Source organism: Rhipicephalus microplus, chromosome 5, assembly GCF_043290135.1.
Source record: "Rhipicephalus microplus isolate Deutch F79 chromosome 5, USDA_Rmic, whole genome shotgun sequence".
Lineage (NCBI taxonomy): Eukaryota > Metazoa > Arthropoda > Arachnida > Ixodida > Ixodidae > Rhipicephalus > Rhipicephalus microplus.
In genome coordinates this window covers 14,917,395-14,931,375 of record NC_134704.1, presented here as the reverse complement: position 1 = coordinate 14,931,375, position 13,981 = coordinate 14,917,395, and the positions used below count along the sequence as shown (strand labels likewise).

General features: G+C 43.4%; 1 protein-coding gene and 1 non-coding gene across 2 annotated transcripts in view; both read right to left on the bottom strand.

Moving 5' to 3' along the window:
* Positions 1-1,603: 1,603 nt before the first annotated feature.
* On the bottom strand, positions 1,604-1,692 carry TRNAY-GUA (transfer RNA tyrosine (anticodon GUA)). The gene is given in 2 exon segments: positions 1,604-1,639; positions 1,656-1,692. It is a non-coding gene; the product is annotated as a tRNA-Tyr (tRNA).
* Positions 1,693-4,740: 3,048 nt separating this feature from the next.
* The window catches only part of LOC119174964 (PAX3- and PAX7-binding protein 1), a 31,672-nt gene continuing 22,431 nt past the window's right edge, over positions 4,741-13,981 (bottom strand). Inside the window, exons 10-19 of the mRNA XM_037426113.2 lie at positions 13,025-13,112; positions 12,105-12,238; positions 10,405-10,604; positions 8,233-8,362; positions 7,434-7,552; positions 6,266-6,342; positions 6,141-6,207; positions 5,523-5,669; positions 5,039-5,181; positions 4,741-4,873 (exon numbers count right to left, since the gene is read on the bottom strand). Of these exons, the coding sequence (XP_037282010.2) occupies positions 4,816-4,873; positions 5,039-5,181; positions 5,523-5,669; positions 6,141-6,207; positions 6,266-6,342; positions 7,434-7,552; positions 8,233-8,362; positions 10,405-10,604; positions 12,105-12,238; positions 13,025-13,112 (1,163 nt within the window). The 3' untranslated portion in view covers positions 4,741-4,815. The remainder of the gene's footprint in view (positions 4,874-5,038; positions 5,182-5,522; positions 5,670-6,140; positions 6,208-6,265; positions 6,343-7,433; positions 7,553-8,232; positions 8,363-10,404; positions 10,605-12,104; positions 12,239-13,024; positions 13,113-13,981) is intronic.

Here is a 13,981-nt window from a genome sequence, read left to right as displayed (position 1 = left end):
ATATGTATTATTTATCGAGTATTGCTGCCCTGAATTTTCAAGCCTCAAGCAGGAGTGGATGAGTTACAGTGTGAGTACAAATGCGCTTGAACAAGAACAGAGGTGACTTACTAAATGTCAGAAAAAGTAAACTGGTGTGACAAATGTCCTTGCCCTATTTACTCTAATTTGTGCACACACACAAAAAAAATGCATAGCCATAGACAAGTGAAATGTGAACTAGAAATTACAGAGTGGAACAGCTTTAGCATGCTATAAATTGCTATATCTCACTCTGCAAATTATGTAATTACCATAGTTTTGGCCTCAAAATAAGCATGCAAACAAAAATGTGTTGACCAAAGGCAGATACAGGATTTTTTATAAGGCGGTGTCGGCTTACGGCAAGTCTAATATCTAAAGCCATGCATGTGTGTCTATACCCATCCTTGGCTTATACATACAAAAGTTAAGGAGGGGGATGGGCACTCAAGTGTGTTCTTCTCTGTGAAGTCGTCCGTTCAAGTGTTTTGCATCGTATAAATATCAAATTTCCTTCAAGGCTATTAAGGGGCAATGCCAAGACATTGGGACTGTCAAGTTAATGAGTGGAAGCTATTTGTGAAGTCAAATAGTAGATATTTGATTTGTGAATTGAACACGTGCAGCTACTATTCAATTTGTATTAGAATATTTACATATGGACATGCATTTACTTATTTTCTTATGCGATGTACATTGAAACTAAAGGTAAACGCAGTACGAAGATGGGTTAAATGAACAGAAATGTGTGCCTCAGACAGCCTGGCTTATGATGCAATAGGTAGACTTATTTTTGTCATATGTACCTTGTCAACTTTGGCATATTAGTCTTTAGCAAAGATGTTTTGAAATGGCATTGCTATGATCTGAATGACATGTGTGACATCCTTTGTACCTTTATAGCAGACAGAGTTCTCTGCCTCTTATCAAATAAAAGTCCAAACCCATGCCAACAGTTCAAAGTGAATTTTCGGACTCAAACATAAGAAAAGAATCTGCACTAAAATACCAAGGGGTGCTACACCGGGCACGTGACCCCGCACCCTGTAATTTTTTTACCATGGCATAGAGAGCAAAAAATAGCCATTTCAAGGGGTTGCTCCCCGCCCCCCAAAAAACTTCTGGCTACGCACCTGGAAAAGGGTCTTCTCCCTACCCACCGTTTCACATTTAGTAAGTTGAGGTGAAAAGCTTCAACCTTACTCCCTACCCCCCCCCCCCCCCCCCCCGGCTTGCCTCCAACGCTGTTTGGTAGTCGGTAGTACACATCTCCAGAAGCTCTGTTGCATAACCAGATTTTTTTTTTTAGGGGGGGGGGGCGTAATCATGCTTTTAAGTACGTTCGTGCGTGGGTTTGTATGTGGGTACATGTACACATGCAAAGTTAAAAAATTTCAAGCGAGTTGGAATGCCCCCTCCCACACCTGCCCGACACACGTACAAAGCTGGCTGTGCTGTGGTCCCTCTGAATTTTTAATGCACTTTGTTGCGCCTCGGATGCCTCTAAAGCAGTAACGAACTCCAATTAAAAGCTTTCTAAAAATTAAAAACACAAACACTTATATATATAGAAAAAAAAAACTCCGTCGAGCCGGATTCGAACCAGCGACCTATGGATGTCTACAGTGATACTTCTACAGTCCACCGCTCTACCAACTGAGCTATCGACGGAACGACGGTAGATAGGTTTTTATTCAGTAACATAATTGAAGACTTCATTTTAGTAAAGTTTTGTTTTGATGACAGTGCTACCATAGTGCTTCATAAAGAAAGCAACAGAATACCAATCAAGAAGGGTGTAAGGCAGGGGGACACAGTCTCCCCAATGCTATTTACCGCGTGCTTACAGGAAGTTTTCAGAAGCCTAGAATGGGAACAGTTAGGGATAAAGAGTTAATGGAGAATACCTTGGTAACCTGCGCTTCGCCGATGGCATTGCATTGCTGAGTAACTCAGGGGACGAATTGCAACTCATGATTACGGAGTTAGACAAGGAGAGCAGAAAGGTGGGTCTTAAAATTAATCTGCAGAAAACGAAAGTAATGTACAACAACCTCGGAAAGGAGCAGTGCTTTGCGATAGGTAATAGTGCACTTGAAGTTGTAAAAGACTATGTCTACTTAGGACAGGTAATAACCGCAGAGCCTAACCACGAGATTGAAGTAACTAGAAGAATAAGAATGGGGTGGAGCACATTCGGCAGGCACTCTCAAATTATGACAAGTAGATTGCCACTGTCCCTCAAGAGGAAGGTATATAACAGCTGTATCTTGCCGGTATTTTGCTACGGAGCAGAAACCTGGAGACTTACAAAGAGGGTTCAGCTTAAATTGAGGAGGACGCAGCGAGCAATGGAAAGAAAAATGGTAGGTGTAACCTTGAGAGACAAGAAGAGAGCAGAGTGGATTAGGGAACAAACAGAAGTTAAGGGTATCATAGTTGAAATCAAAAAGAGAAAATGGGCATGGGCCGGGCATGTAGCGCGTAGACAGGATAACCGCTGGTCATTAAGGGTAACTAACTGGATTCCCAGAGAAGGGAAGCGGGTTAGGGGGAGACAGAAGGTTAGGTGGGCAGATGAGATTAAGAAGTTTGCGGGTATAAATTGGCAGCAGCAAGCACAGGACCGGGTTAACTGGCGGAACATGGGAGAGGCCTTTGTCCTGCAGTGGACGTAGTCAGGCTGATGATGATGTTTTTATGAAGTTGAATATTAACGTTGAAAAGCGCGCATCACAATGTTTATTATTTTTTTTTTGCGGCAGCAGCAGCTGTGCAGGCACTGCAGAGCTAGGTTACAGTTCTCGTACACTGTATCTAGGTGTAGGTATGGTGGTGTATAGGTGTTCTGTGGCTAGGTTGGCTAGGCATAGATAATTCTGTACATGGCGCGTGGTTTATCAAGTCGAACCAGGCCGTGTCCTGTGACCAGGCGCTGCCGCGCTGGTCAAACTTGGCAAAACCGGCAACTGTCAATGGAGGTACATACGTCTACGTGTCGCTCCTAACAGCGCTGAAAGACTGGACAAGCGCCACGGTCAAGGGTTAACCGTCGCGGATTTTGCGGAATTGTCCAGATTTTTCATGCAACTTAGAAGTGTGGCATCTTGGGTTAGTTGGTGTGACATGACGATAATTATAGTTACTTATAGATATGACGATCTGTGTCTTCGTTCTGTTCTCGCGCTATAACTATCGTCATGCAGCGTCCCGAGACCTTGGAGCAACTGCATGTCCCGAATTTGTTCTGGAACGTCCAGTCAGTAATTTTCATCTGATACCATACAACGCACACCCAAAAGCGAGGTACGGGGTGGGGCGGCGTACTGTCATAGGAAGCCAGCGAAATCTGATTGCGGTTCAGACAAATTTATTGTTTTACTGCTGCAGCACCTTAATGTGGTACGTCAGCTGACTACGTGCACTGCTCGTTGGAAAATGTACTCGTAAAATTTGTCGCACTTCGTGAGGCGCCTTTTTGGGCGGTTCCGACCTCCTCCGCAATTTACCCATCCGTGGTCTCGTGTCCTTTCACCTCGCATCTCATGATCATGAACCAACCAGCCTAGGGGCGTTTTCTTCAAAGTCATCGTCACCTATTTACCAAGGAAGAAGCTTTCCTTTCTCCATGTATTTACCATCGCGTGCCGCTTGGGCCGAATCACCTCGCGGCCAGGCCTGCTGTGCTTTGTACGGGGTAAAAGGCCACTTTGTACGGGGTCGTGGTCCTAGTCAAGCCCGTGAAGAGGCTTTTTTACCCCGCCCCTCAGCATCTCAAATGATGGTATGTTGGAATTAATAAAGTTCAAGTTCCAACGCTTCTTCCTCCAAGAATCGTCTCGTTTAATCCGTGGATAGAGTAGACGATTTACTCCATTATATAAACAAATATATGCATCGCTTGCCATTACGCTGCATTTCTAGTGCCTCAGTTCAACACATGATCACGTAACACTCCTAATACTAATTTGATGGATAGTGGCCGACCACCGAAACTTTGTTTCGTGCACACGGGAGAAATCCGTCAGAACCACTGGCAAGGACAAATCCCACATGATCGATCGATATGGGGGGTTTAACGTCCCAAAACCACCATACGATTGAGAGACGCCGTAGCTGAGGGCTCCGGAAATTTCGACCACCAGGGGTTCTTTAACGTGCACCCAAATCTGAGCACACGGGCCTACATTTCCGCCTCCACCGGAAATGCAGTCGCCGCAGCCAGGATTGGATCCCGCGACCTGCGGGTCAGCAGCCGAGTACCTTAGCCACTAGACCACCGCGGCGGGGCGGCAAGGACGAGTGGATGGAGGAGTCAAAATTATGTAGCATCATAACCATACCGAACAGCCTTTGCTGTAGCTGCACATCGAGTAAGCAGAAGCCAAACAACAAAAAAGAGAGGGAGAATACAAGCTACCAAACAAGTCAAATATTGTTTTATTTCACGCTAATGCAGGCAAACATGACTTGGAAGGAGAACAGCGATTGATAACAATACTTGTACAACAATAAATACAGCAGTATCATTAGCAATATTCAACACAACAAAGTTTAAAGGCTCTGTCAGTTGTCAGCTTCGTAAACAAATTCAGGTACTGGACGGTTCCACTTTGAAACTGCAATCAATGGCAACCTATTAAAATAACACTGAGAAACTTATAATGAAGGACGAAAAGTGACAACACACATTACATTACATTCTTCATAAGCTGCAACACATAATAGCACTCCCACATTGCTGCAAGAATGCTGCAATGTGAAGGCGTGTCTTTATTTCCAACATATATCTCATCATTTCGTCTTGTCTGTAAGTGAAGCCAGTAGCTTTCCAACTTCTTCTAGAGCATCTCTGGGGAAAAAAAAGAAGAAAGGTTTACTCATGTGGCACTGGCCCTCCCAGGTGCTACCACAGTATTCAAGGAATGCTTGTTTGTAAAATCTCACATGCAAAAGAGCTGGTATCCTACAGTCATTTCAAACAATTTTTTGTTCAAAACACTTGTCACATATATACCTGGCATGCATATCTGGTCCCAGGTTGGAAGAACCAGAGACACCCTCCAGGTGTTGCAGGTAGAGACGTAGAAAGCGTGTAAACAACTCCAGCTGTGGAAGCTGGCTCCCGCGCATCCACGACGCCGGCAGCGTTGACACCAGCTGCATAAGCATGTGACACAATTGCAGTCAGTGGACACACTTCAACTGCTGCCGATCTCTTGTTTTTGCAAGCCAACTTTCCATGAAGCCATTCGTTTACTTTCTTTCTCTCATCCAGCCAGAAGTCAAACCAAAACATCACTGAGTCATGCCTGCACTGGCAGACTTGGCCCAGTTCAGTTGCTTCCCAGGATATTTTATTCAAAGTGAACCTCCCCAAATGCAAAAAAAATCAAACAATTTTCACAAAATACCATGAGGATGCGTTCCATAGAAAGAATAACAAACAAAATAAACTACAAATGAGCCTTAGAATGGCCATGGAAAGGCAAGTCACTCACGCGAGTGCATTTTTCAACTGTGTCCCTTTGAGAGAGGCCGGCCTGGAGGGCCACAATGAGATAACGGTTCAGGAGGCTGCACAGGGAGAGCTCCTTGAGTGGTTCTTCAGCCAGCAGACCTTGCCAGCTGAGCACATTCTTCATAAGCTGCAACACATCATGAACATTCATCTTTCACGCTGTTGTGATGGCCTTTTGGGACGTTAAACCCCACATATCAATCAATCAATGTTGTGATGGCCCTGCAGTTATGGTGCATGGCTACTCACTCGAAAGACACGAGTTCGATCCCAGCCATGGCAGTTGACGGCACCTCGCATAAGCTCGGTTGATAACAGACAATAAACTCCATAAACCAAACTAATCATAGAGTTTGGCCACTGTCAGCCAGCTAACTATGCGAGTGAGTGCAGTTTGAGATCTGCAACCTCATTTTTTAGAGTTTGTTTTTCGAGCCGCGAGCACAATATGTGAGCGGTGGTCAGCTAGCTAGCTGACCACCGGCAGCTAGCTAGCTGCCGGTGGCAGGTGCACACACTGATGTCATTAGTGTGCATTTATGCAAGTTTTGTTTTGATAAGATGAAAGGTTGTTCGTCTTCTCGCTGTCAATACAAACCTTAAGGCAGGACCAGAACTGGCGGTGAAAAAAGGCTGCAGGTGCGCCCGACCTGTTCTCCAACACCCTGTAAAGACAGCAGAGTGTGTGAGGCCACTACAAAAAAGACCAGCAGTGTCACTTACTCTTTAGGGTATAATGGAATGTAGACATCTTCATCTAGAGCTCGGCCAATACGTGCAGCCACCTTGGCCATGAAGTTCTGCAAGTTGTACGACAAGGAAAAAAAAACAAGTTCTTCAGAATCGTTAGAAAAAGAGATTAAGTTAGTAACTTTATTATTTTCTACTTTTCAAAATATTTAAAGCAAACTGCGATATTATCTATGAAATCTGATTATATGCTGAAATATTAGCCAGGACAGAGTACATACGCGGCACAAATTATGAACTATGACACCTCGAGCAAACCACACCTTTCTGCAGGCAGAAAGGCCCCGCTTTTACTAAATATTTGTTACATCTGTGCAAAATAAATTCACAGGAGCCTTCATGCATTCATGATCGATATATACTACGCACAGGCACATGAGGGGAGGGTCTCCAAGGCTTAATTGTTTGAAGTAATGTCCTTCCATGGCAAAAAAAAAGTCCAAGAATATGGTCGTCTAGACATTTTTTTTTGGGGGGGTGTGGAGGGGTAGGTACCTCTAGCCTACCTGCCTGCTGCACAGCAGAGAACACGGATGACGAGCTCACGGAGACAAACGCATTACGTCTGTTCTACCACGCAGTATACACAGATCATGAATCGTTGCCAACTGGCCCAACCATCCACTTTGATTAGCTTCATGCATTCACCCAAGACAACTTGAAGGGTAAAGGCATCATCATTATCATAATTAAAACCTGAGTGGTCACGCTAGTTCTGGTACTGCGCGTCTTGCTTCTGCAGCATCATTCTACAGAGTCTTTGACAGGTGACCGCGCAATTATTTTGTCATTCATATGACATGGTGCATGGTGTGACTGTAGGCCTCTGCCATGCACTACTGCATCTGTAAATAGGACTCCTTGCATGATACGATGACGGTGCGTGATCTTTTTTTTTCAACGTAGTTTCAAACACTGGCGTGACTACGTTCTAAAATACATGACTGCCACACGGAATACCTCGATTCCAGGTTGCCCCTGATTGAAGATCACGCAAGTTTTTGTATTGCGCACTGCATTTTTCAAGGCAAGCTTGTGATGAGGCACTAGCTTGCACCTTGATAAGAAAACACAGTAAAATGATGTACCAGACGCACAGGAAGACAGGCGCACAAAAACAGCAGAGGAAAGTGAGGCAAACCTGTAAGTGCCGACTCTGGGCATTGACAGTTGGGTAATCCTCAACCAGCTTCTTGGCTGTCCACACCAGGTTCAGTGTCTGGGTGCTGGACATGGGGTCCCAGACTTTTTCCGCTAGTGCTGCGCACAACGAACTAATTTACTATTTCCATCCATCACTTGCAACCTTAGTAGGTACAGCAATTAGGTGTGCTTAGCAAGGAAAAATTCCACACAGTCTCTCAGTTATACTCTGGCCAACACGTTTTAAAACGAATTTGGTAGCCTTGTTCTATGCTTCACAAAATGTGCATCAAGATGAAAACTGTTTTGTGTTTCACTAAAGTGCATCATGAGACAACACAGCAACAGCCACGAGACACATACTGTATGTTGTCACTGTGCTATCAATCTGTTTTTGCTTCTACTTGTCTAGCCTTTTGTAGCACATATATATATTCATCTAGCTGTCTTGTATCAGTCCTAGAAAAGGTTTTTCCCTTACATTCTTTATAGACCTTCATCAAAAGAGTGAACTTCCCACAAAGCTCATTAAAAGTTTCAGAGCTCAGTGATCAAGACCGCTTATCGAGACATGTAAAATCTGTTCAATGCAGCCAACCACAAGGGTTGAAGGACAGGACTTCTGGAGCAAGCTCAACACAAGCTTGATATAAAATGGAAACTTAGCTGTTACAAATTTACTCATCTGCTCCTTGTTTTTCATCTCGAGCACACAGCCAATTCGGTTGTGCAGCTTTTATTCCAAGTGTGCTCACTTGTCACAGAACAGTTGCTTCACAAAAAGAAAGCTGACAGACCAGCCATCTTTGGAAGGAGGACACGCTCCACAATGCGGGGCAGGAGGCACAGATCAGGGTCTTCAGGTGTGTCTTCACCATAGAACAGGAGTGCATCATACCACCCACAGCTCTCGGGACTCTCGGGCTTCTGCACAAGGTGTTGCCACACAATCAGATGAATGTGGGCAGGTGAAGAAGAACTTCCAAGGACAGAGTTCTTGCTAATCGAAATTGGCAGTTGCAAAAAAATGTACAATATGGCAGTGGCTACGGCAATACAGAAAACACACATTGTAATCCTTCAAGATATACTGATTCTGGTCATCCCAAGTAGTTTCAAATTAAAACCAATCATTGTCCATAGCCACAATTTCGAATTGTGCTCGCTACCTCTCATACACCCACTAAAAATAAGCTCATCGTGCTGGAACCTACAGCACCTGCAAGACAATATCAATCTGGTCCCAAAAATATATCTTGTGCAGAAGCTGTAGCTTAGAACTTTGAGAATTGACAAAAATTAGACATAACATTTACAGCACGGTAAAAATTTGAAGTGGAATGTGAGATAGTGTAGGCCTCCCACTATTTCAAAATATAAAAATAAATAAACGAGAAGTGGAGGCAGTTGAAGAATGGAAGTTTAGGCAAAGTGCAGCTCCCAAGAGAACACAATGCAGACTCTAAAAAATGCTGGTTAAATGCTACTTCTCTCAATATACACAACATTAAAACTCAAACTTTGACATTACCAAATTGATAATTAGGGTTCTGGTCATTGAATGGGGGGGGAGGGGGAGGATGAGCCGCCAGAACATCACAATAGCATTGAAAAATAGATGCCATGTCAGGTCTTTGGCATGCAGTGCCATTTAATGTAACATTGCTTTTCTTCTGCGAAATAAACCTGATGTACAAATAAAATGGCACACTGAGCTAATCTACAAGTCTGATTGGTGGCATGAAAATACCCGTGATTAGAATGACGCTTTGTTTACTGCTCTGGAAAAAAAAAGGGGGGAAGGGGAATAAAAAATAAAGGGAGCCAATTCAATAATGGCGGGTCCGGGCCAGTCCAAAACTCGACAGCTGGCAACCATAATGACAATACATCTCCCATAGCACTGAGCTTTGAGTGCACACACTGACACTTCATATATTTAAGCATTACTTTGATCTGGCACACAGCAAACTTTGCTCTATGAAATCCTCTTTTTGCTTCTGAGTTTTAAGTAGAGAAACATCACTTTAATTAAATGCTACAAAGCAATATGTAGAATAGAAACCTTTGGAGACAAAGGTACTACACTCAACAAACTGTGCCACAGTTTTAACAGAATGAATCGACCACCAAGTCGCATAGAACAGGCAGGAAGCAGGTTGCAGATGTACATGACAAGCTGCATCTTTGCTATCCTTAAACAAAGACATTGATCAATAAGTTTTATTTAGAAGACTATTCCATATTGGACACACTATAGACAGAGATCAAATATTCCAGATTTCACAATAACAAATTCACAATAGAAATCACTTTCAGCAGCAAATTTTTTTACTTAGTTTTACATAGTTAGTTACTTTTATTAATTTGTATTTCAATGGTCACTTTAAGATATTTAGATGATAGCATTACGATTGTCATAAAATCCTGACTGAAGTGAATGCCACTGAAAGCAAGCACTGTTTAGATGTTTAGACAGACAGACGGACGGACAGACGAGCAGACTAGTGGACGGACGGACAGACAGACAGACAGACAGACAGACAGATAGATAGATAATGTGGGGTTCAACGTCCCAAAACCACCATATGATTATGAGAGACGCCGTAGTGGTGGGCTCCGAAAGTTTTGGCCACCTGGGGTTCTTTAACATGCACCCAAATTTGAGCTCAGGGGCCTACAGCATTTTCACATCTATAGAAAATGCAGCCACCACAGCTGGGAGTCGATCCCGTGACCTGTGGGTCAGCAACCAAGTACCTTAGCTACTAGACCACCGCGGCGGAGCCAAACATTGTTTACACATTTCACCTAATTAAGAATACACCCTCATGGCAAGGAATCAGAACTTGACACCAACAGCAGAACCACATACGATTGAGCCATTGCTGTAGTCCATTCATTGAATTCTTCACCCCTCTGTTCCTTTCCAGTCAACAATGCAAAAGTACATCTGAAAAAAGTCCCACCTCAATGGGATTCCAAGCAACCATCTGAAGTCGCACAAAGGGCACCAGGAGCTTGACCAAGCACAAAGGAATGTATGCTTGCTCGTAAGATTCACCAAAGTCTCGCTTCCAGCGCTCAAACTTCTGCTTCAGGGCAGCCACACTGCTGAACTGCTCAGTTACATCTTCAAAGACGTGCCTTGCATCATCCAGGATTAGCTCTGCAATCCCAGACCCACCGATTAGCAGCTGAAAGGAGACTGATAAGCGAAATGGCAAGCACGCTGAATCGGTGCTTATTTGTTTCTCAAACAGCATTCGGAAAGTGAATACAGGAGAGAGGGCAGATACACAGTGTTGCCTCACAACTGAAAAACTATTCGGGCCAAAAGTGTGAACTTATACACACAACTGCACATGTCAAATTAGGCCAACTGCAGGCAAAACTTGTTTTCTGAAGTAGTACACTAATTATTTTTGTGTGTGCAACATCACTGGAGTTTGCTTAACACAAGCATCAAGTAGACTTACAAATATAAAAAGCTTTGCACTTGTCTTGGCGAATTGATCGTAGCATTTTAAAGAGAACAACGGTATTCGAAAAAATGTGTGTACGACTGCACAAGGCACAGTGAGATGCTGAATGAGAATGTGAAGCAATCTGCAAATAAGATATTGTTTGTGCAGGCATTTATTGAAAAAAATGAGCACAGCATATAAAAATTGAGAACAAACGAGAAAGGAAGGATCACATACAGGAAGAATTGTTGTACACTCATTTTAGGAACTAAGCTGCAAAGCAAATTTATGTGGATTTTTTAGAAAGCTTTGCACAAGGTGTGAACTAGCTGGTTTTTGCTGCAAAGTGATAACCAAGAAACTGGCATTCACTGAGGTGTCAGGCTGAAATCATGGAAAAGTTTTTTACAACCGCTTTAAATCAGCTACCAAGGAATAACGACGCCCAGTGTTTCTGTTCTCGTGTCAGCATTATTCCACCCCGGGTCGCCTGGCCAAAGAACTAGGCATACCTACAGGGGTATAGTTATAGCAGTTTAGATTAATTATGGCGAAACAGCATGAACAACTGGAGAGCAAAAGAAAAAAAAAGAGGACAAAGCACTAATCGTTCACACTATTTTGCCATAAAGTACAGTGCTCAGGAAGTCAAGTGCGACATCAAATTCTTTAGTATAATGATTAGTGTATGCAAGAGCTCAAGACAATGGAGTCATGCCACTGTAAATATGGCTGGTAAATGTTGGCTCTGATGCAAGTGTTCAAGTCTAATCTACACAGATATGAGAGTAACTGAAAACTCTCATATCTACACAGATATGAGAGCACTCAATCTACACAGATATGAGAGCACTAAAATGTCAAGTTTCAATCCTTAGCAGTGTACGTAAACTGACTAGTTGAGCTAAGACCTCGTGTATTTAATTTCTTCACTTTTTCCAGTTTGTTCTTTCATTGTTCAGCCATTCGCACTGTTTCACCATAAAGCTTCACAGCTCAAGCAAGGTTAAATTTGGTCTGCCAACTCTTTACTTGGCTACAAAACTTTCTTTCACAAAAATTAATATGGCTTTGATTTGTAGATTTGTGGAACACACAGGTAGATGACAGTTTTCCTTTTTGAACAACTAAGCTAAGTTACACTTCTGTAGCAAAAAATGAAAACACTCTGCCGTGCCCACATCACAAATGAGCAAACCCACCTCGCTCCTTGTCGAAGGACAGCCTGTCGGCATCGGGCTGCTCATCATCGGTGGACATGCCATCGTGATGCACCAAATTCCGTGGTTGTGCTAAGCCTTGATGTTTGGCCTCACGAGCCTTGCGTCTGCGCACTCTACAAACAACACATCAGGTTACCTGGTCATTCTGACAACCATTTCTTGATATTAGTTATTGGCAATTCATTAGCTATGTCAATTGAAAGACATAAATACATTCAGCACAAGGAGACATGGACTAAATGATACCACACTAAGATGTGAGGTCAACACGGAGCAAACTGTGTGCTATGTGAATGACTGTCCATGGGTTAACCAGCAAATGATAAAAAATAACTGGCTAATTCACCAGTCGACTGTGCTGCCTGCAAGTAAGTGTAAGAGGGCTCAAAGCAGCAAAGCACATTTTGAGTAATGCATTTGACCGTGGGAGCAACTATTTAACACTGTACTAATGCTATTTACCATTGTAAACCGTTCCTGGTAATGCCAAGATAGTTTTTGACGCATGTATATAAAAGCCTTTTCAAATGTCTGTCTGTGCAATCATAGTATACTGTTACTTCGATTCTGTTTCAAAGTAGGCACTAAAATTATCCAGCTATTTGTACTTGCCCTGTTTACGTATCCTTGTGCAATCAGCTACCAAGGAATAACGACGCCCAGTGTTTCTGTTCTCGTGTCAGCATTATTCCACCCCGGGTCGCCTGGCCAAAGAACTAGGCATACCTACAGGAACACCACGGGAGATGCCCATGACCACCTTGTGCAGTTTGTTCTTCCGCAATTCGCCAGGCAACATAAGTACACCAACCAGCTCACTAAAAATGAACTGGCGGGTAACTGCACTAGCAATGGTGGTATATTATTGTCAAATGTGATCCCAAGAAGAAAAAGCCCACCTGCGGCCTTCTCGTTCAGCTGCCCGCCAACTTCGTTGCTGGCTGCCTCGATTATTAGCCTCTACGGGCTGGCCTCGCATCGCCTTCACTGCATAAAGAAAAAAAAGAAAAGAGAAAAAAATCTCTGATCTCAGTGACTTCACTAGACAGCAGGATTATGAAAAGGGTAAAAACAGGATAATACACAGGACAGAGCTGGTTCTTTTCCCAAATAGCATGAACATGACAGGAAGAAAAAGTGCTCATGTTAATGCTGTTCAATATTCTGCTATGTGCCAAGACGTACCAACCAGCCCAAATGGACACAAGGCTCACATCAAGTGACTCTCCTATTTCAATCACTGAATCCCGTGTGCTTATATTTAGGCGCACTTTAAAGAACCTCATGTGGCCAAATTTCCTGAGCCCTCCACTATAGCATCCCTCACAAGTATATGTAGTGGTTTCGATACATAAAACCCAAACAATCACATTATTAGAAAGTTTTGAGGGAGGCTCAAAAGTTTGGGAAATCAAAGCCCTTTGCGTATGCATGCTTTGGGTCAAGCAGGAGCTTCGAATTGAGTCTGCGGCACTTTGAACCCTCCCCCTATATTTTGTCATTCCCGTCTTGGCTGAGAGCCGTCACTTCAGAAGGTGCCATCACGTTTGTCTGATGCAAAGCTTTTGGGGCAGGCTTTGGGGCTCCTGCTAAATTCGAGAAATAGCGTCCCCAACGCAAAACCCAAACCCTGTTTGGGTACCGCGCATGCACAGTGGGCTCGATGCTATTTCTTTGGTGCCCCAAAGGGATTGAAGCCCTCACTCAAAAACTCCCTATTATTACCTGAATTACTACAGACAGCAAGCTTATATAAAAATACTATTCATTTCTAGTCATCATGGCAGGTGCAGAGTTACCGGGCAGGCATTGTAAATATGCAAGCAGCTATGTCTGTACATGCCAGCGCTTTACAT